At 33.4% G+C, this 25,570-nt stretch overlaps 1 protein-coding gene across 4 annotated transcripts in view; it reads left to right on the top strand.

Annotated features, from left to right (window-relative positions):
* EPHA7 (EPH receptor A7) overlaps positions 1–7,858 on the top strand; it is a 158,419-nt gene extending 150,561 nt beyond the window's left edge. For all 4 annotated transcript variants that reach the window (XM_006926294.3, XM_006926295.3, XM_006926296.3 and 1 more), the window contains exons 15-17: positions 1,230–1,423; positions 2,411–2,566; positions 4,353–7,858. In XM_006926294.3, coding sequence (XP_006926356.1) covers positions 1,230–1,423; positions 2,411–2,566; positions 4,353–4,467 — 465 coding nt within the window. In that variant the 3' untranslated portion in view covers positions 4,468–7,858. The remainder of the gene's footprint in view (positions 1–1,229; positions 1,424–2,410; positions 2,567–4,352) is intronic.
* Positions 7,859–25,570: the final 17,712 nt, after the last annotated feature.

A 25,570-nucleotide genomic window follows, 5' to 3' on the forward strand; every position in this document is an offset into this window, starting at 1 on the left:
ATAGTTTTTAAACATTTTTTAAAGCTAGCTTATTATCTGCCTACTCTTGGCCTTATTTTCTTCAAAAACTCAAGATTACCTCTTTTTTTTTTTTTCAGAGTCATTTTTTCTTACATTTCTACTATATTATGTCAGTAGCAAAGGATTTGTTAATCCCCCTTGAATATTATAATGTTTTGCAAATCTTTCCTATTTGTATTGTTTGCCTTCCTATTATTTTCCTTATGCTGCTCAGATTTAAAACAATTTCTGATTTTTAAGATCTGCTTTTTTTTCTTTTCATATAAATAAAAAAAAAAAGTCCAAATAAGTAACTTTTAAACTTTCTGATTGCCACGTACAAATGTTTATGGAGACCTATTTTTCATTAACATCCAAAGTTTGATATAAATAGAATCTTAGACTGTTATTAGAAATAAATAGGCAGTGATGTACTAATGAAATTTTGCCAGCACTCTGAGCGGGGAAAGCCCTGATTTGTAACCTTTCCCAATTTCCTGGTGTAACATTCTTCCCTTCTCCTCCCTGAAGGCTGATTTCAGTCTGCCAGAGTGAGGTCAATAAACTTGGAGTTGCAAAGTGATTCCATCACCTTCAAGAACCAGTACAAATTGGCTCCAGCACACCACTGTACTTGTAATACTATATACTTCATAAGCATATTAGCTTCATATTATTTAAAATAATAGTGTGCTTGGTAATATTTTCTGTCATAGTACTTTCACATATTTTGATTTCTTATTTAAAAGTATCATTTAAACTCTGCAAAAAGTGAAACTTTTGTGGGGGCTCAATTCTGGGCCCCCACAAAACTGACAGCTGACAGCTGACAGCTTCAACTGACAGCTTCCTCTTATAACTTGAAGAATTCATAAATTTATAGACTACATACACAGCTATATGCAAGTAAAATCATTCCATATCATAGTCCCTTTTGAAAACCTCTGGGATGACATTAAAAAAAATTTCCATCTATTGCACCTTGAGTGAGCTTAATTGCTGCTCCCTATTGCTGAGTTAACTAAGAAATGTCATCATATCCTGCACTTCATGCACCCCATAACAACATGCTTAATATTCATGGACGTCTTGGGGAAAAAAAAAAAAAGTCTTTTGCAAAGCAGTGTGCTTCACTTTTATCAGGATAAATAACTTTGCCTACTGGGCAATTCATTTAATTATAGTTGAACCTTAGTTGGTAATATTTTTAATGTCCCTTTGGCTGTTAGGTTATAAAAGCAATAGAAGAAGGTTATCGTTTACCGGCACCCATGGACTGCCCTGCTGGTCTGCACCAGCTGATGCTGGATTGTTGGCAAAAAGAACGCGCCGAAAGACCAAAGTTTGAACAAATAGTTGGAATTCTAGACAAAATGATTCGAAACCCAAATAGTCTGAAAACACCCCTGGGAACTTGTAGTAGGTAAGAAATACCTAAGTATTCACATGAACCATCTATCTCCTCAGCCCCACCCCAATGGCAAATTGACATTTGTGTTAAATTATAAATTCATATTAAATATATTGTGTTTACAGAAGTTTTTATTTTTTTTCTTTTCAGCTGGCTTACCTTAATTGAATTAGTGTTTTAAGTGACCTATTATTATTGCTTTTTTCTTTTTTTAAAAGTTTTGATAGATATCGCTGGCTGTTATTTAGAAAACTTTCTAAACTGGAATTTTGTGATTAGCGTTTCACATTTTCAAATTATCATATGGGTTTTTATTACTATTGCTCTAGTTTTTTGCATATTATCTTATTGTTTTGGTACAAGTTATTTAGCAAAATGACTCTGTGAAGTTAACATTTGTAAAAGTAATTCAATACATGATTAAACACTTATACCGGTTAAAAAGTGTAAGAAACACTCCATTCAGTCCTTGCACTTGGCTTGCTCCATTGAAATGCATATTAGTAGTTATTCAGCTTCAGCTGCCAGGTAAACCTGATGCTGTGGTCTGTACTGGTAGTCAGTTAGGCCCTAGTGGAGATGTATGAACTCAAGATACTAGCAAGGGTACCAGCAGTTCAGTGGATGCATATATTCTCAGTAGCACCCTCATAGTCTGAACGAGTTAGTCCACAGCCAGATGTACTTCCTTTACTCCCAGTTACTTTTAGAGAAACAACTGAACATATATTTAATGATTACAAATACTGTCAGGTGTACTTTTAAAAATACATGGGAGACACAATCTGGTGGTCATCAAACCTAAATAATGTAAATTTTGGAGTCTGTAGTTATTGGGCAGCTTTTAAGCATTAGATTTTGTTAGCATATCTGTTTATTTGTTATTATAACATCGATTATAATATATAATTTTATTTTCTATACCTTTATTTTTGTATGGGACAAGACATTCTTTAGTAGCTCATGAAAAAATTGCTTTTCTATTTCATTCTTATCTAGGCCAATCAGCCCTCTTTTGGATCAAAACACTCTTGACTTCACTACCTTTTGTTCTGTTGGAGAATGGCTACAAGCTATTAAAATGGAAAGATATAAAGATAACTTCACAGCAGCTGGCTACAACTCCCTTGAATCAGTGGCCAGAATGACTATTGAGTAAGCTTAAACTTTTAAATTATATTTAAGAATGTATTAGGTACAATCCAAGCTTTATACATTAAGTTATTTCCATATATTAAAGAGGTATGAACTACAAAACCAGGGAGAAAAGCATCTCTTTAATCGGTGCCTACTATGTGCCAGGTATAATGCTAAATAGACCTTTGAACATACAGTATCTTTTTTAACCCTCACAGCAACAATTTTATTAAGTTGATACACACAGCAAGCCTTAGGCTCAGAGAATTTAAATATTTTCCCCAAACTGACTCAACTAGTTAAGTGGTAGCTAATTTGTCTCCATAGCCGGTGTTCTAAACACCACCCAATGAGACTTCCTTTTTTATTAACCACTGTATCATTTAGTCGCCTATTCCCTGGGAAACTTTCTTCATTGCAAAGGAGGATTTCTTTCACCATGTTTGTATCAGACATTAAAAATCTCAGTTTCAAACCCAGTACCAAAATACATTATGACATTCAATATGATTACTTTCTTTCCAAGGAGGTCAAAGGGAGCTTAATTTAATTCACTGTAACTAACAGTTTAGTTTCACTTACCTTTTGGAAAGTGTGTGATTGATTAATTCAAGTTTTTTGTTTTTTGGTTTTTTTTAACCTTAAGAACTGCCTGATAAAAACAGCTTTTGAAATTGCTGTGAACTGGAAGTAAAAAGAGATAATTTTTTTCTTTCTGCCTTCATCACTCTTTTTGTGGTCCTAGGAAATCCATTTAATATCTCCGAACTTCAGCTTCCCCAACTGCGACATATCTTTTACAGGCGATGCAGTTCCTTTCAGTAATGTGTTTGAAAATGGAAATTATCAAGGTTGTATTAGTGGGGTCCTGTTTACATGCTGTTGGGAGAAGGGTTTCACATTTTTCAGATGAGATGAAGACCAGCAATCAGACATTGCTTCCTGACACATCAGGAAATGGCATGTACATGAATCTAAGCATACGAATGCTATCATGTCTAGCTTTATGCTAGTCACCATGTGCGTGGAACTGGCATAATTATGCCTCTCTCTCCAAAGCAATCTACTCCCCTGCAAGACTGTCTCTCAAAGTCTTATTAGACCAATGCTATGAAATAGGACACAGCACTGTATTATTGCTATATTTTAGATGCTTGTAAATGCCTAAGCTCATTATTTCTGGCTATTAGGAAAGGCAAAAGTATGTACACAGATTCAGTTAGCTTCTGTCAGATTTAAACTATTTAAAAATAGGTATTACATTCTTTAAAAACTATTTCTTGTCTAAAATGTTGTCAAATGACTAAACTAAACTGAAGTAAATATATAGCCAATAATATGCTTAGAATTACCACATAATTATTAAACTCAGTTTTATGATCATTGATGATTCTTGATGTACTAGAGCCCAGAAGTATTTCCATTCATACTATATCCTATTTTAACAATTAAAAATTTTAAACTTCACTTACGTTCGAGAATACAACGTTTTGAATAACATTTTTTAATCTTATCTTAAATTAATTATAAGACTTTGATGATTTCTTATAAAATTTCACATTAGCTGAAATATAACTTATCTTGGCAAATCAAGAGCCTGAGCAATAAAGTTTTCACAAAGGAGAATGTTGATGCAGTTTGCCAATCTGACCCATTGCAGGAATATGATCATAATACCCAAGGACATGAAGATAAGATCTATTGCCTCAGATACACTGATTAATTAAAGAGTTGACGACAGTTTAGTACCAAATAAATTCTTGGTAAAGTAACTAATAAGAAATGTGTTTGTTTTTTTTTTCAGGGATGTGATGAGTTTAGGGATCACACTGGTTGGCCATCAAAAGAAAATCATGAGCAGCATTCAGACTATGAGAGCACAAATGTTACATTTACATGGAACTGGCATCCAAGTGTGATAAGCATTTCTCCCTTATGAGGGAGATTATGTACTGCGAGAGAACAGTACTGGCCTTCAGTATATGCGTAGAATGCTGCTAGAAGACAAATGATGTCCTGGGTCCTTCCTACAGTGAAGAAAAGATTTAAGAAGCACCTATAGACTTGAACTCCTAAGTGCCACCAGAATATATAAAAAGGGAATTTAGGATCCACCACTGGTGGCCAGGAAAACAACAGTGACAATAAACAAAGTACTACCTGAAAAACATCCAAACACCTTGAGCTCTCTAACCTCCTTTTTATCTAATAGACTTTTTAAAATGTACATAAAGAATTTAAGAAAGAATATATTTGTCAAATAAAATCATGATCTTATTGTTAAAATCAATGAAATATTTTCCTTAAATATGTGATTACAGACTATTCCTTTTTAAAGTCATTTGTGTTTATTCTTCATAAGGACTTTGTTTTAGAAAGTTGTTTATAGCTTTGGACCTTTTTAGTGTTAATCTATGATACATTACTACACTGGGTAATTTTGAAAGAATTTCAAATTAAAAGAAAACATAGCATGATTGAAGATATTTCTCTCAGAACATTGGTATCCTTTTGTGCCATTTTATTTTGTTTAATCAGTGCTGTTTTGATATTGTTTGCTAATTGGCAGGTAGTCAAGAAAATGCAAGTTGCCAAGAGCTCTGATATTTTTTTAAAATTATTATTTTTTTTTTTTGTAAAGAGCAGACGACACACTATCTTTTCAATGAAAAAAGCAATAATGATCCATGAATACTATAAGGCACTTTTAACAGATTGTTTATAGAGTGATTTTACTAGATAGAATTTACTTAAAAAAAATTCAAATTGTAGATTTATGACTATAAAATAAAATATGAGGCACTTCATCTAAAGGATGTTGGTGAAGGCAAATCTCTGAAAGCAAAAACTATCCAGTGTTATCTAAAATTTAGTCTGAGCACATCAAGATTTTTTCAATATCGTGACATTAGGAAATTTAGGACAAATAGTTGACATATATTTTATATCTTGTTTGGTTTAATGCAGTCCAAACACAAAAGGAAAGAATTAAGTTTTATATTAGAACTCTGAAGCATGATAAAAGGGGCAGTTCACAATTTTCACCTTTCAAAAACAAATTTACTGCACAAGATATCACTGGTGCAGTTAAAAAAAAATGTTTTTTATTTGTGAACGCTGATATGAGAAACGTAGTGGAAGAATACTTTTTACCACGTAAGGAAGAGGTGAAGGATCTGATTTTTTTAAAGCTTTATTTATTATACCATACTATTTGATTACGTGTTAGAATTTCACAAGCAATAATTAAATGTGTCTTTATAGCTATTTCAGGAATGTATACATATTGTGAATACTGCTCTCAAAAGTTATGAAAATCATGAACTACCCCCAGAATTGAACTGTTGTACTTCCAAAGAAAATTGGGCTGTTTATAATGATTTTAATAGAGAAAGATCCCAGGGATCGGTCACAATTGGTCTTGTTTGATAATGTGGGCATCCACAAACAAACAAATATCAGAAACAAAATCTGTAAATGTTCCTTTGTAAAACTTGTAAATTTTATTTATACTGTCTTGTTTTGTACACACATTTCTCTGTAGTGGGCTCTGAATACATTGAAAATGCACTATATTTTTCTATTTTACTTGCAGAGCATCACAAAAGAACAGGTATTTTCAGTGCTACATAATGTGTTTTCCCACATTTAGGACCAAAGATGGTAATAGAAAAACGCAAATGGATTGCTTCCCAAACCCCTCCCCACCCTTTTTTTTTTCTTTTAAATCACTGTACAGTGTTATTTGATATTTTAATTTATTTTTTTGATTGACTAGAAAATCATTTTAATTTCACTAAAATGTTTTTTGTCCCTAAGGAAAAATAATCTGTAAAATAATTTTAATTAGCATAATATAGTCACCTAGACACTTCCATTTGTAATCTTTGTAATAGACTGTAAATATATTTTTGGAACTATAACACAATGTGCTTGAGGGTTATTTTTCAGTGTCTGCAGTGTATACAAGTGTTTATACTAAGTACAGCACTTTACAATTCTAATCAGTAGCATTGGCCTTTGTGAGAATGAGTGAAAGAGTTTGAGTGAGTGATCTTAATTCCGTTTGGATTCTAGACTCACTAATAATGAAGTTCTTTTCTTGTTCATAGCTTAAGGTGCTTATTTTTTCTATTAAAAATTAAATTAACAAAAAGCCATTTTAGAAATAGAAGACATAGTATGGTACATGCAACCGGTGTCTTTCCTGCTTTTTCTAGCACTAGATTTATAGTTGAGTAGTCTTTCTTGAGTAGAAGGGCAGAATAAAAGTTTTTTTTTTTTTCAAAAATAACTTTTTTCTTCAGCAATATACCTCATCTGCCTTAAATTTTTTACAGCTCTTTACAGGGAAAGGGAATAAGGGATGGGAAAGACACACAGCACAATAGGAAGTGAATAATGACATCGCTCTCATTTATAGATTTCTTTTCCCAATCAATATTATGATTTTGAAATACATGTATGTGAAACATATTCAGAGAAAAAGAATGAACATTGTAATGCTGATTGTAATACTCTCTTCCAGAAAGAGATGAAAAGGTATAACAATAAGAATGTACAACTTGCACCTTGAAATCTTTTTTTGATAAATTAGTGCTCAGGGGAGGAAAGAGAGAAAGCAAACATCAAAAATAGAATTCAAAAATTATAAAAATGCAAAAGGAAATGGCCTCCTTGCTTTAATAGAGCCACCTTTTTTAGAATGCTGTCTTCACACTTGACTCGTGTTTTGCATTCAATACTGAAATAAAAGTAATTTTTGTTACATCTGAATCTAACATTTTCTTAGCAATTGATCTGGGTCTTATTTACTAAAACTGGTGGTTTATGCTTGTCAGAGCACTATTAGTTGAATCATATTGTATACTTATGTAATCTACATTAGCTAGTACTATTTAGGACTATATTTTAATTGCTCCTCTTATCCGTGTTTTTAAGACAGTTAAAATGGTGTAATTCACCTCTCTTTTTTATTTAGGTAATGCTGATATTCTCCCTTTTGTTTCCTGAGTAGCCTGGAACTGTGCTACTCACAGATGTGCATGTTCAAATAAATTACTGATGTGTATTTTTTTGCTATATGTGGAGAAATCATGGGGAACTTGGGGCGAGATGTGCTTTTTGTTGATTGAATTTGTCCCTCTTTGCCTAAGAATTACTACAGGGGTCATCCTTTTATAAGGACAAACTGCTTTTGAACAGTGTCTTTAATGTATCAAGCACAAATAACTTTCTTCAACACGAATCATAAGTCTCTTTTTACCAGCTTAAAATAATAAACGAGTCTATTAGACAATGTAAAGAAAATCCTGTCTCCAGTCATTGGCGGATTCCTCTATGTCCTTTATTCATTCTTTATTTCCTTACACAATATTATGAAGGGAAATGTTTAGAGTAAAGGTTTTACTGACATATCTCAGTGGACCCATCAGAATACAAAGAAAATTAATAACTTTTGCTTTCATCCTCATCCTCTTGCATACTGACTTGAATCCACTCTAATTATTACAGAATAATAATTGAATGTCTTCAAAGAGTCATACTGTCAAAACATTTGAGTTAAAACCTCTTTTTGTTGTTATTCCTTTTTGAAACTACAACTACAAGGTCCTAACAAGAATATTTGCATGGGAAAAGAAATACTTTGTCACTGGACCCTGAAAAATATTCATTTGAACAAGTTGAAGAGTTTTGCATTTAAGATGCTGCAAAATCCAAACATGGGGTCCAGAGCAAATGGAAAAAAATGATAAATCTGGTGGTCTTATTGAGTTGTGTATAATTGACACTGACTCAGTAATCATTCTAACTTGCACCTGAAATGAAAACTAAACACTCCCATTTATACAGTATCACCATCTTAAGCTCTGCAAGCTCTTAACAAATATCTAAACGTGTTTCAAAAAATGAGAGTAAGCAAATACCAGATGACGTGCTGTCACTGGTTGTCACCCTTTTTATGTTGAGGCTCGGGGTAGGCTGAACTGAAGTTCAAAAATAATCTTGAAGTCTTGGCCATTCCTGAATATTCAACAAGCATTGCCCTTGTTAAGTTCTCACAGTGATAATTACATAGCCTGAAACACTGAAGAGCACTCAAATGATCTCTTAAAGTGCTGGATTCATAAGTAGCACAAAAATACACTATCCTACCAGCACTCTTTTTCTCCAGAAATTATAAAGCCATTATTAAGGATATATATGTTCTATAACTAAGTAAAAAATAGATTTAAAACTTATGGTAATTATCAGTAACAACTTTTTGTTGAAATACTTTTATCTCTTACCCTTTGTTTTATATTATTAGCTACAATGAATATTCAATATCAATTTTGAAAAAAGCTGCTGAAAGAAAGACATGAAAGAGGTGATCAAATTCCTAAATGCAAAAGATCATAACTACTGACATTAACAAATGATAAAAGACAGTGCATGGTGACTAGCAAACTTTCGAACTGCCTAAAAAAGAAGAGAATCCTCTTGGCTTTGTGTCAATATCCCTTCAGTAGCTCCTACCTAGCTGTTGTCACTGTTCTGTCTAATGCATCTCTGAATAGCTTGAAAAATATGGACGGAAGAATAAAATAACTCAATGGGAAAGCTTATGTGAGCCTCATTAGAATTAAGCAATGTAAGGGGGTGTTTTTTTTTCTATAAACAATAAAAAATCTGATCGAACTTGAGGTTAAAATAAATGTAATTAATTGATCTAATTAAGCCTTTTGTACAAAATTTGGTAAGTAGCAATAAGTAGATCGAGTCTAATGTTCTGTAGGTATATAATAGCACTGGAAATTCTTTAAGTATGTAACAGTAGTAGTGATTCCTAAATACCAGCATTTGATAATATGTGGACAGTAACAAGTGAGGTGTTATCTATTCTAAACCTCCATAAATAGCAGATAAAGCTCAATCAGATATAACCTGCAACATAAATATCATTATTTTAAATATCCCAGGTTTCTACTGCTGAAGATTAGTTTCGTTTCCCTTTTGAAATTCATGGCCTTTAACTACATATATCTGTAGATTTTATATATAGCTATAAGAATGCACAGTATATTTTTAAATGAGCGGTTAATCATAGGTCTTAATTAAAGACACTCAGAGGAAGAAATGGGCACACTTGTTTTAGGTAATGTTGGTTCTAGCTTAGTAAAAGACAAATACTATTGCACTATGCAACAAAGTGTATGACTGGACAAGGAAATCTAGAAAAACAAACAGAGAAAATTAAACTAGTGTTTATATAAATCACATGCTTTTAAAAATAATTTGCAATTCATAGAAATAAGGAAACAATTCAAGCATGATTTTTAAGTGACATAAATTTGCAGACTATTATTATATTGATGGGATAGACTGTACAGCAAATTACAAGAGAAAGTTCTAAGTTTAACCTGATATCCCTCTGTTAATTTGTTAAGACATATGCACCGTTAACATTGAAAAGAGGCTAAAATGTGCTCTTTCCAGATAAAAGAGATCCACACCTTTCTTGAGCTCTGACATTGGCCCAAGTTTTTTCAGGGATCTACTGATCAGGAGATCTATTGGCCATGCCTTATTGTTATGCCATGTTTTCACTAGATCTTTGCCAGTGGCACATCAAGCTCTAAGTGTACGCTCCAGAGCTCCACTTACACAAACAGAAACCCAGTGCTACAAACAGACCTGAGAGCCGCACAGGAGTTAATGCATGAACTACTGCTGCTATTTCAGTGTTCCCACTCATTGAAAAGGAGCACTTATAAGGTTAGGTGTGGTCAGCAGCCAGCAGAACAGAGAGCAATTAAATCTCTTCTGATCTACTTAGAAAACAAAACTAGCAAACATCAACCAACGCTAACACTATCTTTCGTATTTTGAAAAGGAACAAATAATACTGTATATAGAAGTGTATATGAAAGGTATGGATGAATTACAGAAAATCTGAAGAGTCAGAAGAAGCTAAATTTAATGAATGAGGCAATGATGAGCTACTGGCAATGCTAACCAGAAAAGGGATGTAGTGGGACGGAAGTTTAGGGAACCAAGGTCTGGCAATGGTGCCTGAAATGGGAATTAATTTACTCTTTATTTCTGGATCAGAGCAATAGAATATACTACATTGATCTCCATTTCCACATTCCCTCTCATTTTTCAAAATGGGAGAAATCTCTCTTTTCAAGACACAACTCAAAAGTTATTTCCTCCATCTCACTGGCACGCAAGAGCCAGAATTATCTCTCCTGTGTTTTGCTTATGCTGCTGGTGCCGATTATCCTACTGTGTTCTGGTGCGCGCGTGTGTGTGTATGTGTGTGTGTGTGTGTGTGTGTGTCCACTTTTAGATCAAGGGCTCTTAAGGAGCAGAAGCCAAATAAAAATCTTTGCATTATGTCCTTTGGGACTTCACAGTTTCTGGTACTCTATAAATATTTTAGAATCCTTGAAGTGCAAATTAATTCAAATTGTTTTTTGTCTTAAAAGATAGCAAGGATCAGGTGCTCTGAAGGATGAATGAGGTGCAGAGAAGGTGGTAGTAAAACGGATGTTGAGGGAGAAAACTAATTTCAGAGCACGGATGGATGCTTCTGTGATAGGCTGGGGCAGCAAGAATGCCCTGGGGGACTGAGCTGAGCAGTGCAGAGACTTGGACCTGTGTGAGAAAGGGAGGTAGGAGGAGCTGATTAGTAAACAAGACCAGGATACATCAAATAGCAGTACCTTCCAGATGTCTAAAAGTAATGAGATATCACTGGCTGTAAATAACAGAACAATATTAAAGAACTTGAAATCAAGTAGAAGGAACTGTTCTTGAGAGAAACAATGAAGGACTATTTACCAATATCTGTTTAATGAGGCAAAGACATGGTAAGAATGATTTTTAAGGAACAGTAAGTAATCTGCAGAAATATGTGAGATGCAATTGTTATTATTTTAAAAATAGACAACGACGAAAAAGAATATTTTTCTTCTTCTGTAATGAAAATTTTCCTCAAACTCAATATGATATCAGTAATTCTACAGTTAAGTAAAAATATAATAACATAGACTTACATTCAGCTTGTAAGTCTGTTCACCATTTACATGAAGAGGCAGCATAGTGTTATGGGTGGTTGCAGAGTTTGAAGCCAGATCATGTGGGACTCATTCCTATCACTACATGTGTAATTCAGGCAAATTATTTATCTTTTCTCTTTTCTTACCTGCAAAATAGGCATAAAGAGTTGTTAAATTTGTCAATTGATACTTGGAAAGTACTCACAATAATAATAAGTGCTCAATACTTGTTATCTCTTATTATTTCTTTAAGAAATATTTTTTCTCTGCATTTCTTTCTAACTATTTAACAAATATTTATAAACACATTGTTCTAAATTCTGAACTAACTCACAAATGAATTGTACAATATAAATTATGTTTTTGCCCCAAATTTCATTCTGTTCCTTTCCTCAGTTTTTTTGTTTTGTTTTGTTTTGTTTTAGCCATCACTAATCATATCTCTCATCAGTACTCAAAGTATCAGACTTTATTCTGGTCATGAGCAATTGCTGACTACATCCAACTGATTTTAGGTCTTCAGTATCTCTGGAATTTACCATTATTCTCACAGCCACTGTCCTAAATTAGATTTTTATCATCTCTCACCTAGATTAATGTCACACCTTCTTTCTATATGTTTCTTTTCCTATAATCCTTTTTTAATTATGACTTTCAGAGTCATTTCTCTAACACATATCTGATCCTGTTTTCTCTCATTTTTATATATTTTTATAACTATATTTTTATAGTTATAAAATTTTTTAAGTATAAATTTTTAGTTATATTAAAATCCTAAGGAATGCCCCTCACTGATCACAGAATTGCACTCAATTATATAACAGCATCAATAACTAGAACCCTGCTTGTGTGATCTACTTGTGTCTTACACATATAAAGTTTTTTCACACTCCTTTGTCATTATGAGTTTTCTTAGGGGAGCAAGTGAAGGGATTTTATTTCTCCTGGTATCTACTGAGCCCGACACATCTATAAAGGCTGGTGGTGCCACTACTACTATGCCTCAAAGCAAGAATATGTAATTATCTTTAAAACAAATATTGGACAAAAAAAGTTAAATTTGAGAAAAAATCACACAATTCTTCCTCAAATTATAATTGATATCGCAATATCATTTTTTTCACTTTTATACATCCCCTTCAATGACTCTAATATACCTCTGGAAAATATAAGACAAAACAGATGATTTTGCTAATAAACACTGCGCTCTGAGTTACAGTAGAAAATTATATGTTTATGTGCTAATTTATATTTTCTCTTATGTAAATATATGTTTTAAATTTTATTTTCATTACTATTGTTGGAGAAGTGGTTGGGAGATCTCTGCATGGCTTTATTCTACCATATATAGAGTTTATTATACCATTTGTATAATTCTTCTATCCCTTTTTTTCAAATAACTAAGCTAACCACTTTATCTATTTTCCTAGCTTTATAGTTGCTTCTCTCCTTTAGCAAGAGATCCGTATGGCCTTAGCACAAGGTGATATTACATTCAGTATTTAGCTTTTTACTTAACTTTAATATCATTAAAATGCATATCTTTATGCTTTACCTTTTATTTGTATATGTATGCTGAGTTAAATAGGCTAAACATGAGCTTCCGTAGTTCTCTCTCTGCCTTTATTTCCTGTTCCCAAAGCAACAGCAGACCCTGCTGTCCACCTAGGCAGATGTTTGGGAATAAGGCTGAAGAAGTTTTCCATCTACTACCTTCAATGTGTTAATGATAAGAACCAAAATCTGCTATTAGAGACATACATTTAATTACATGCTTTTGCCTTCTTTCAGAAATAAATATATCATGTTTCTTACCTTCTTTCTTTTTATAAATAAATATTTATTTTTTCATTAAAGTAGTGCAAGGTATATCTGTACATAGATATTGCAATGGACCTTCCTTTCCATATATTCACCCAGCACTGTATATATGCTGAATAAATAGTGTCTTGCACGTGACAGGTACATAATCAATGATTTGTACTATATAGTTGCCATTGAGATTAAATGAATACATTTCAAGTGCAACTTGAAATACAGTCTTTCACTTACTTGGTTGTATTTTAATTTTTGATTACTAAGTTTTAACTATCATCATATGTAATTCCATATAAATTAAATGTTCACACTTAGGATAAGAATAACCCAGGTCAAGGGAAAAGTTAGAAGCTCTCAGTGTTAACACTCAGCATTAAAAGCTCTCAGATGTAGAAATATTAGTCCTGGTTTCATCATTTCCTGATTCTTCGACATTGGCAAAGCAATTAAACTCTTTGAAACTCAGGTTTCTTATCCATTGGATTGAGTATATTGGTCTTGCTTTTTTTAACAGTAATTGTATGATGAACACATGAAATTAAAAAGAAAAATGAGTTTTAAACAATATAAAGTAACTTTAAAATAACATTACGAGGATTTCATTTCTTTTAATTGAACTTGAAGATGCTATCTTGCCAATTGCTTTCCCATAGTTTTGATTTATTGATTTTTTTAAAACTTATTAATGATTTTGGTATACTTTCTTCTGATCTGAGCTGATATTTCCTGATTCCGTTTTGTCTTGTCAAGCTTTATAACTTGGAAGTTACATAGTTCAAGAATCCGTCTACTTTGCTTTCAGTTCAGTGGCTTCCAGTCAAGCACAGGCTTAAAGTCAAGGCTTTTCTTTTTAGCTTCTAAAGCTTCCTGCAATCTTGCAGCATGTAACCTGCAAGGTCTCTTAATCCCATAAATTCTAAATCACGTCCCCTACTCTCCAAACTACATGCCATTTATCTGCTCTTACAGCCCACCTGGAGTTTCTTGGCTGTCATGAATTCTGTGTGTTGGCCCCTAGGTTACTAGAAGTGGGTGTTACTCAGCACAGGTGTAAGCTGCTTGAATTTAACAACTGTAACTTCTGGTTAAATAAATGATATTTGCTTGTTTGGTAGTGCTCCAGGGTATAGTATATTTTGATTTCTTTATTTTAATCTTGTTTGTGCGCATGTCTAATTACGCTTGTTGGTTTAGCACCGTGTGGGGAGTATTAAGTCATGTTATTATCGAGGGTTTGCTCATCTCGAAATGTCAGCCAGAGGACTAGAGCAGAACAACTAGAGCTGAAGGTACACGACTAAGGTTAGATCAACATTGTTTTTAGGCCCTGTATAATTTTAGAGATTTATAACTTGGATGTACATATTCACAGAGGACTCAACCATGGCAGGCCTTTTCTGCCCCTTCTCACCAGGTTTCAGATGGTTTGAACATCAGGTAAGAAGATGACTGGCAGTTCTGAGATTTTTGTTGTTGTTGTTACTCTTTGTATTTTCAAGTGGCTTGCTCCACTTAAAGTAAAATACTGCATTACTATTTTTTATTTTGTTATATTTTAACAGATAGAAACGTGTGCAAATATGTAAATAATAATGTTTTAAAGCTAAGTACTTCAAAACTATTGTGGTTGAATAAATTAATACGTAAATGCTATTGAGACTAAAGAAAGAATTCAAAGAGTTACTGAAATAAACTTTTGCTTACTTGAATTATAACTACTATCATGTGTATTCATATAATTTTTGACAATACATGGCATATTGCGTCTCAATTTACATTTTGTTGTTTTCTAAATTGCCTGCAATTCTGTATCCCAAAACTCACACTTTTTGTTATCAAGTTTATAACATCTTTTCTCAATTTAACTTTCAGAATCTGATGGCAAAAGGTGAAAGTAGTCCTCGTTTTCATTTCAGAAATAAATATGCAAAAATGGGATTCTAAGATGGAGCAATTAAGTCTCTTCTGTTCTCAAACTATAACAAGTTTGAGCAAGGCAGGTATCCACAAATACTTGAGCTTGGTTGGAGGATAAGGTTAGAAATCTTTGTGTCTGAAGAAGGTAGGAAACTTCTTTGTTTCTGCTTTCAAATTCCAGTTACTACAGTTTTGACCTTGAACTAGTTATACAACCACATTTTGCCTTATTTTCTCCTTTGTTAAATTGGAATGATAAATAGTATCTATTTCATAATGTTGCTCCTAGAGTTAAATAAATAAATATATGTAAAGATCTTAGAAGTGTGCCTGGCTGCTATTATTATAATTAATAAGCTCTGTGACTAAAGACCCCTCAGCATTTATAAGTTAAGAGGCAGGAACTCAGAAGGATGGTACACCTCATTTTAAACATCCAAAATGATTTTGCTGAGAGCAACTTAGATGGCATACATTCTGCTAGACCTCAGAGCCCCATAATTATGGAAGAGTTAATGATAAAATTTATAAAGAACCCAGAAAATAGCTTTAGAGGACTTCTAAAAAGGATCTATACCTGAATATGTAGATTTCCGCAGCAAAACACAGACTCCATAAAGAATGGAAGAACACCGCTTAGGCACTACCTTAGGGCACAAGTGTGAACTGTGGATTTCTTAAATCCCTTCCTAATCAGTTGCAGATGAAACCATTGCACAGATCTTGGAGCAAGACACATTTTGCTGACAGTGCAGACGTGACCTCTCACTTACTGTGACTGTGAGAAAACCCCTCAAATTTTTTGAACCTGTTCCATCACCAGCCAAGCAAAGCTAAAATACTTGTTTGGAAGTGCTGCTTTGAGAGAGAGAGAGAGAGAGAGAGAGAGAGAGAGAGAGAGAGAGAGAGACAGACAGGCAGACAGACAGACATAGTATACTCTCTGCTAATATAACACAATGTATCTTTCTTCCCCTTGACTGCATCAAGAGCTCCATAGGACATGCTGAGGTATAGTGTGTGCCTTTTCCTTGATCTACCAGTGTCTGTTCCCAGAGATAAAAATAATGGCAGCCCAGGCAGGTGTAGTAGCGACTGTATCTCCACAGTGTACATGAAAACCCTGGCCATTCTCTTTTTCCCAAGGAAGAAGAGGGAGCAAACATTTTCAGTTTATATATACCCTAAATTGCTTACTTAGCATGAAGCAGCCAGAGTGTGACACTGCCAAATCTTTTACTATTGCAGCATCTAACTTGTGTTTTGCTTAGAAGTCTTTCTGTAGGGAAGCAGAAACAAATTATCTAGTCTCCACCCAAAGCCGGTAAATCCATGATATAATTAGGATAAAAGGTTTTTAAAGAACGATGAATTAGTAGTTGATAGATGGTCATGGGGATGGGGAACACAGCGTTGGGAATGCAGTCAGTAGTAACATAATAGCTAGGTGTAGACGCAGAGGAAAGAAAGAGTAGTCAAGGCGATTGTTTCATAAACTATATAAAAGTCTAACCAATGTACTGTATACTTGAAACTAATAATAATTTTTTTAAATATTAAAGATATACCAAAAATATTTGAATTATGTAGACTTAGTAATATATTCTAAAACTCAATTGACCTCACAAATGTATGGAATCTGAGTAACAAAGAAAAAAAAAGTCAAGGTGGAAGAGATGAGTCAATTAGTTGTTCAAGCAGAGATGTATTGGTGAAATATATACACATACACACACAAGAAATAAACTCGTTGAATGAAGTGTTTGTGAGTACAAACAATATCCTTCTGATTATAATCATAACTCAATACAATACCACAGGTAGTATAGATAATATTTTAACTATCTTTCAAAACTTGATGATATTTAATAATGAAGAAATGTAAGGCTAAGAGAAATATCTAATTATTATTTTTATAACTTAATTTCCCCTTTTGCCCAAATTCTTTTTCCTTTCACTACCACAACATATTGAAAGTTAATTTTCAAGAAAATATACAAACAGCTTGCCTTTCTAAAACTGCATACGTTTACAAAACCTATTTCTTTTCTATTCTGTAAATACCTATAGGCAGAATCATGAAAATTATAGAAAAACACGATCTTCCTCTATCTCGCTATACATTCCATATTGTATCACAAGTAGGAAAAAAAATATCTTGCCTTCATGCACAGTTCAACGTGTAAAAGTTTAAAAGGTGTCTTGCAACTTCCAGTAGTTGGACCTTACTGCTTTTACTAAGGAAGTTGAAAAAGTGTCATCATGATTTCTATAATGTAGAATTCCTCCTTATTTGGAAGCATTTCCACTTATTCATTAAGCTTTTAGTATTTGAATAATTTCTAATTTTTTTCACTTGGAAGGTAGTAAAAGCTTGCTTGAAATTATTATATTAAAACTTGTAGTGTCTTAACTATTTTTCAGGGAAACCCATGCTGATTTAATTGCAAAATTTTTAAAGATAAAAAAAAAAGATGGTCTTGTTTTTTAAATAAACAAAAATAATCACATAAAGCAAATAGGTGACGTAGTAAAGCAAATAAATTACATAGTATTATTTCGAGGAAAGTACAACTTCAATTTTTACCTCAAATAATTTTCAAGGCACCATCAAGAAGTATTTGCAAATTGATCGTCAGTCTTTAGAAATAAATAGAAGCATGACTAGTCAGAATTCCTGATAACAAATACTTTCTCACATAATCATCAGATGACAAATCATCATTTGTCAAAAAACTTGAGGGACTATGGAATTTGAAACAAGAAATAATTTTACTTCCAACAGATCTATGTAGGAAAATAGCTTTCTTGTTTATATTTGGAAATAGAGTTCCCTCTGCTTAATAAACCATAAATTAAATGCTTAATATGACTACCTAAACCCATGCATTCTAAGTCTCTTGCCAGTTTCTTAACTGTTAGCGCACTCTCTCTAGCAGCCCTGATCACATTGCTCACCAAGTTTGAAATCTTGCCAGACATTAGTATCTTTTTTTTTGTATTTCTCACTTTACTTGAGTATTATTTCATAGAAAAGCCAAAATTCACAGAAATGAGCCAACCTCAAATGATTTTGTTTAAATATTTGTTTTAGAGTAACAACCTTTAGTTTGCAAATTTATGTTACATAAAAGAAAAGAGTGGAGTCTAGGGCTGAAGTCTCCAAGCTGACGTTTAAGCCAGTGCCTCCCAAACTTGAACACACAGAAGAATCCACTGGGGGTCTTTTAAAAATGCTGATTGATGCCTTGCTCCCACCTGCAGTGTATCGATATAATTCGTCTGGAGTGTAATCTGCACTTTGGGATTTTTCTTTTCTTAAATCCAGGTATTTTTATTGTGCAGCAAAATTTGGAAACCACAGACTTGAACCATGGATTTACAGGCTTTAGGGTAGGCCCAGGTAACATTCTTTCAGCTCTTTTCTTACTTAAATGATATAAATGATGATTGCTTGCAAATCTCCTTTCCACCCCTACCCCTTATAACCTCGGGAAAAATGAAAGAGTTACTTCTGTCTCATGATTTTTCATAAAGCTTTAGACATGTGTACAAAGGGGGAATGTACAGGGAAAGGGAAGAATATTTATCTTAATTATGTTAATCCTTCTTAGCCAAGAAATGGGAGGTTAAGATTATCCCTCTGGATCAACAGAGAATATGCTTATTATTGCCATAAAATTGTTTTTGAGTAATTTGAACACATTTTTCGGTTTGTAAATATAGCGTTTTATTTCCCTTTGAGTCACTCTATACCTTGTACAATACCAAAGGCTATGACTTTTTTCTCAAATGTTATTATTTCAGAATTCTAAGTGATTCTGCATGAGTGCACCAATTTAACTTTATAATAGTCATCATGATTTTGCCTTTTCATGGAAAATACTTTTGGCAATTTCAGACATGTAATAATAGTTCTTTGTAACTTCTTTACAAGAAAAATTCAGAAAATGCTTATAAAATTCGATTGATTTTTATTGGAAATGTGAGGTAAGTAAATATGTTTATGACCATTTTACTTGGGCTAAAAATGAGCCAGATATTTCCAGGGACTTCTTAGTAATGAAATCGGTTTGCAATACCTGATATCCTAAATATTAGAAAACTTCTTTAGATATATGTAATCAATAGTAAAACTTTATTTATTGACAATGCTAGAAGCTCTAGAACTTATCTCTCTTCCTTCTTTCCTTAACTAGTACTAAACATTGTGTCCAAATATAATATTTAAATAATAATTTAAAAAATAGTGAATGTTCTTTCAAGGATAATAATAATAATAATAATAGTCAATATTTTGCCAGGAATCTGCTAAACATGATACATGAATTATTTAAACTACGTCTTCTAAAACTCAATAAGGTGAGGATTTTGTTATTCCCATTTCCTAGATGTAGAAATAGGATTAAAGAGATTAAATGGTTTCCCCGGGTTATACAGAAAACGAACTGAGAGTGTTTCAAACCTAGGTAGATAATCTCCAGAATTCAGGCTCAATATATTGTAATGAAATTAAGACCAGACTTCAGCCGTATGTGTAACATCTAAACATCCTGAGGAAACCTTTAAAATCTAGTGTATTTTTTCAAGGATAATAATAATAATAATAATAGTCAATATTTTGCCAGGAATCTGCTAAACATGATACATGAATTATTTAAACTACGTCTTCTAAAACTCAATAAGGTGAGGATTTTGTTATTCCCATTTCCTAGATGTAGAAATAGGATTAAAGAGATTAAATGGTTTCCCCGGGTTATACAGAAAACGAACTGAGAGTGTTTCAAACCTAGGTAGATAATCTCCAGAATTCAGGCTCAATATATTGTAATGAAATTAAGACCAGACTTCAGCCGTATGTGTAACATCTAAACATCCTGAGGAAAACTTTAAAATCCAGTCGCTGGTACCGGTCAATGTGATATCCAGAGACTTAGAACATGAATACATATTAATTTTATTTTACTTTTAGCCAAATACTTGTTTTTATATAAATGGATTAACAATCAGCAAAATCCAAAATGTTTTTTTCAGAATAAATACATAAACATTTTAAATATTAAGACTCTATTTGCATTATCACTATCTGCATATAAATTAGTGAGGCTTTCTTTTCTGAAAAAACAATGAACTTATAAATTATTTATTGCCCATTTGGGATATAAACTTCACTTTTTTCTTTTATCCTCCAATCATCTGACAGTCACACTAGTATCGGGGATAAGGTTCTTTAGAACTTCAACCCAAAGAGCTTAATCCATAACTGTTTTCTTTCAAGAATTTTCAATAAATACTGCAAACAACTGTTAGGTTTTTCTAGTAGCTACATTCACAAGGTGATATGTGTTCTGATGTGCTAAGGCAACGCTTAAACCCAACAGTTCCTCTTGTAAATTATTGTCATTCCATAAGTGAAAATAGAAATGGGCATACTTTTAAGATAGAACCTCTAAAAAGCTACTGTCTATAAATTCCAAAAAGTTACTATTTGAAAATGAATACACTACATTTTAAGTACAAATTTAAAAAGCATATCAGAAGTATTGATATACGTAAACAGACTTAGAGGACAAAAACTGTCCCCAATTCAGAGAAGATGCTGGGATAGTCAAGGCTACTGAAAATACAAATATAAACACACACACACACACATACACACACACACACACACACACACACGCACGCACACAATTACAATTCATATTAGGAACACACACATAGTATATGTAAGGTTTTGATGAGAGAAAAAAGCACATACATCAACTAGCTAAACTTTGATGGATATTTACTGCTAACATCATTGCATCATAGTCGCCTGTAGGGAAGTACATTGCTAGACTCAATATGTGGTCTCTTTTTATTTATCATGATAAATTCTATGAGGCAGATATTATTATCATTCTCAGTCCACAAATGAGAAAGCTAAGATCTAGAGCAGTTAAGCAGCACATTCAAGGTTTTACAGCTTTGATGGCTATATTTCACTCTGAAACACCATGCTCTTCCCTGCATACATTAACTAAGATTATTTCCTTTTTTCTGCTTTAATGGTTCTAAGTGGTGTCCTGCAGGAAGAGAGAAATACAAGCGTATATCCCAGAACCTTGTCATAAAAGCTTTCCAGAACCATAGATTGTAAATATCTTACATTTATACGTAAATTAAGAAATACTCTTATTTAAAATGATTTTGACTTTATGCTTGTTTAGTGATGGGTTTATTTTTTTAAATAACTTCTAATTAGAAAAACAAAGGACAGTATTTTGTGGTTCCCAAATTGGAAGTATAGTTTTATAACACTGAAAAAAACTCCGATAAAATTCAATAAGCAAAATAAAAATATTTTCAATGGTGAATAACTAATAAAAATGACTAAATAATCAATAAAATGACTAAATCAATAAAAATGACTATATGTTGTAAAAACCTTCTAGACCTAGTCTTTCAGGTGCTGAGAGGCATGATTTATGCCATTTGGGGAAAAAAGCAAAAATGGCATAAAATATGAGAAAAAATACAACGAAATTAAAACTTTAGAGTGTAGAAAAGATTATAGTAATTTTATAGTTATGAGTTACAGACACCTAAAACTAATTTTTTTAGTGATTTAAAGTTGTAACAGAATGTAGGGACTGTAAGATTCTCTGATAATGATCCAGGACTAAAATTCTCAAGAAACACGTGATTCCGAAACTGTGGTTGTGCCCCTCCAACTCCGCCCTGCAGACCTGTCATACCTCTGAGTTCTCACTGGCATTCTTTAAAGAAAATTATTACTTAAGTCATAACTTAAGTTCAGAATTTAAGTAAATGCATAGGTATGAAAGAAATAAATAGCACTAGCAAAAGAAATGTGATTTCTAATTTCACCTTGCCCCAAATAATGAACCTAGTAACCTCTTTGAGCCTCAGTTTCCTCATCTGTCAAGTGAAGACCTTGAATTAGATCAGTGCCTCTCAAGAGATGTCACAACCACCAGGACGGCTTGCGAAATACAGACTGCTGGACCACGCCCGAGTTTCTGCTTCTCAAGGTTTGAGGTTGGGTGGAGAAATTTACCTGTTTAAGTTTCCAAATGGTGCTGATGCTGCTGGTCAAGGACCACACTTCGAGGACCACTGGATTAGATGACCCCTAAGGTCTCTGTTACGTTTAATTCTGATTTTAACTTGTGAAGATTTCAAACTATTACCCCAAATTTTCCTCCAACAACTTCGTATTACTTACCTTTTCACATGTTTATTACACAAACATATCTTTACAATGGACACTCAGATAGGCTTCAGTATTTTCTAATAACTTTTTAGGAAAATAAAACTTATACTCTTTTCTATTGTTGTTTTTATTAACATTAATAGATATGAAGGCAGAAAAGTTAAATAACTCTCTCGAAAGCCTGTTAGTGCAAAAAATCCAAGTTTAACTCAAGTTCTTTTTTCACGGGTCACTAAAGTACCCGATAGTTCAATCTTGCTTTAGAGTTGTGCCTGATATTATATCTTCTACTGAGGAAGGATTTTGAAATTATTTTTGTATCTCTATATACTTTAGATATGAATAGATTCAAATCTGAATCAACACAACAATATCAAGGTGCAATTTTTCTGGGCAATAGTGTGAACAAAATGATACCAACAGTCAGAATAATTATTATCACACAGCCCAGCATAGTAGTTTGAATGTGTATCTGATGTGTCAGCTTTGATATGAGTCCTGGGTATAACATATCAGTTCCATTATGCTTTTTTTTCCTTTCAAAGAGACAAGTTCAACAAGAGCTCTTTAGCAGTCATGAGGCTGGGACAAGGTTATATAGTTGCCTGATATCTCAGGCACTCTCCTGTCACCCAGCTCTTACTGAAATACTTAGCAAATAATTGTCAGCACAGAGCCAGAGGAGGAATCCAAGGTTAGACTTATATACCAAGAGGGTTATTCTCTCACAAAGCTATGGGTCTCGGGATGCTTTGGTCAGCTTCCTCACAGTGGATCCAAATTCATTTCTCCACATACATAGGTTGATATCACCTTTCACTCCTTTTGTAATCAATCTGCACAAATCATTGGTGTCTGGATTTAGACCATGCCATCTCTACATGAGGAACACAGGTGTAATTTAAGACACCTTCTCACCACAGAAAGATTCTTTTTTGTCTCCTAAATTCCTGAGGCAGCTGTAAGACTGCCACTGATCTGCTGTCTCATTCTAGGCTGGTTTGAGGCGTGCCATCATCCCAGGAAGTCAGAGAATAAGAAAGCCTCATTCACTCAAACAGCCTTCATGTTGTCCTTGTATTTGACCTGACATTTCTGTACTCTGCTCTGGCTCCTGAGTACTGGTTGGACCTGTATTCTTACAATTTGGTTTCCATGGTTTCTCATCTGGCCTTTGCCATAAAATTGTCTGCTTCTGCAATTTAGTAGAATTCCTTGATTATAAATAATATTATAATAAATATTTTTTTAAAAAATAAGAATTATATGATTACTGAAGATTTCAGACACTGGGATAGAGTTTGGGAGGGAGGACACTTAGGTCTTTAAATGTCCCTCAGTTAATGATAGGTTCTGATGAGTATAGTGGCCTGAATAGCAAAAAGCCAAGAGTAATGACAGTTTGGCTCATGTCAATCAATCAGTGTTAGAAAGTATTCCCGTTAGATTATCATCGTATCAGTAAAAACACAGTAATTGCCTGGTGCGGAGCAAATGTTTAATAGTTGGGTAGATTACCATGCTATCAAATTAGGCATATAAACTTATTTGTGTTGAAAACTTCTATAATCAGGCTAAATAGCACCTTAATACACAGCCCATGCTTCAGCCAAACACATTCCCTGCAAAAGGCCCTTGGACTAGATACTTCCATTCCTTCTTTAGTGGTTGTCACATACATCCTGCACACTCTGGTCCTGCAAAAGTGCTTTCTACTTTTAAACTAAACATCCATCTTCCTCTTGTGAATACCCCATGACATTTTGTTCTTCTCTTATGGTCATTTAAATAATGTTTTTGGAGCTGAACAAGTTCAAATCTCAATTACACCATGAACTAGCTATGTGACTTTGGGAAATTTATTGAGCAACCCCCTGAATCAAAGTTCACTCATCTAAAAAATGAGATATGAATACTTACATCACAAATTTGTTGAGAGAAATTTAAAAATTAAAATTAAGGTTTATTTAAAATTTTTTTAATTTTAATTTTTTTAAAAATTATAGTTTATAAAGTATCTGCATGGAGCCCAGTAAATTGATGCTTTTTATTAATACAAAATACAAAATACAGTGAGGCTTGATTATAAGGATTGTCATAGAAAACATAAATACTGGGTAGAGAATTAGGAAAATGAATCTTCTAATTTAAGACATAGATTTCTCTTAATGTTTGGACTGGATTAGTTAGAGAATTACCAAATATTTTATTCAATCATATATATCAAAAGGTAAGTCTAGTCATACATGCAAATGTATGTGTACACAACTGTTCTTACGATTTTTATTGTGCTAAGAAAAAAAATCTATATCTGAAAAATTCTCTACCACATACTTTTCTTAAAATCCTTACATTTAATTTAGGAGGGCGAAGAGGGTGTAGATATTAAGTCTACAATTCTAAAGTTTATGATTCAAAGTACTTTGGAGAAGGTAATACCTTGAGTTAACAAGCTCAAATGTATATGTGGCTCATGACTAGAATCCTCTCCTGTTATAATGTTGGTCATGATTTTGTCAAAGGACAAATAAATACAGGTAATACACTCTGATCACTTGATAAAATAGATGATAGTGGACAAACAGCTTTTGTTTTCTCACTGCCCACAGCCTTCCTTTGGGAAACTGACCCTGCCCACTTCATGTGATTCTTGTGGTCTGCCAAGTGAAAGAAGCCATGCAACTAGCCACAGGAAATGGGTATGCGGTCCAGGCCTGACCGATCATGGCAAACTACCACTTGGCTATTGTGAGTGGACCGATGATGAACATTTCACCAAAGAAGGTCAGAATGTTACTCACTAATGCTGAGAGACAGGGACTCTCTCCTCCCTTGGGATTTTATGACTCTTATTGTGGCCAATCTCCCTTCACCTGCTGCCTTGTGAAAAAAATCTACCAGCGAGAGGGAAAAAATAGTAACAGAAATATGCTCAGAAAAGCAGAGATTATGTAGGGAGAAGGAAAGTCCTAAAGATAAAAATCTGAGTCCCTCGAGTCACTGAGACCAGTTCTGTCACTGTTA

The sequence above is a fragment of the Pteropus alecto genome, unplaced genomic scaffold (assembly GCF_000325575.1).
Source record: "Pteropus alecto unplaced genomic scaffold, ASM32557v1 scaffold7, whole genome shotgun sequence".
NCBI lineage: Eukaryota > Metazoa > Chordata > Mammalia > Chiroptera > Pteropodidae > Pteropus > Pteropus alecto.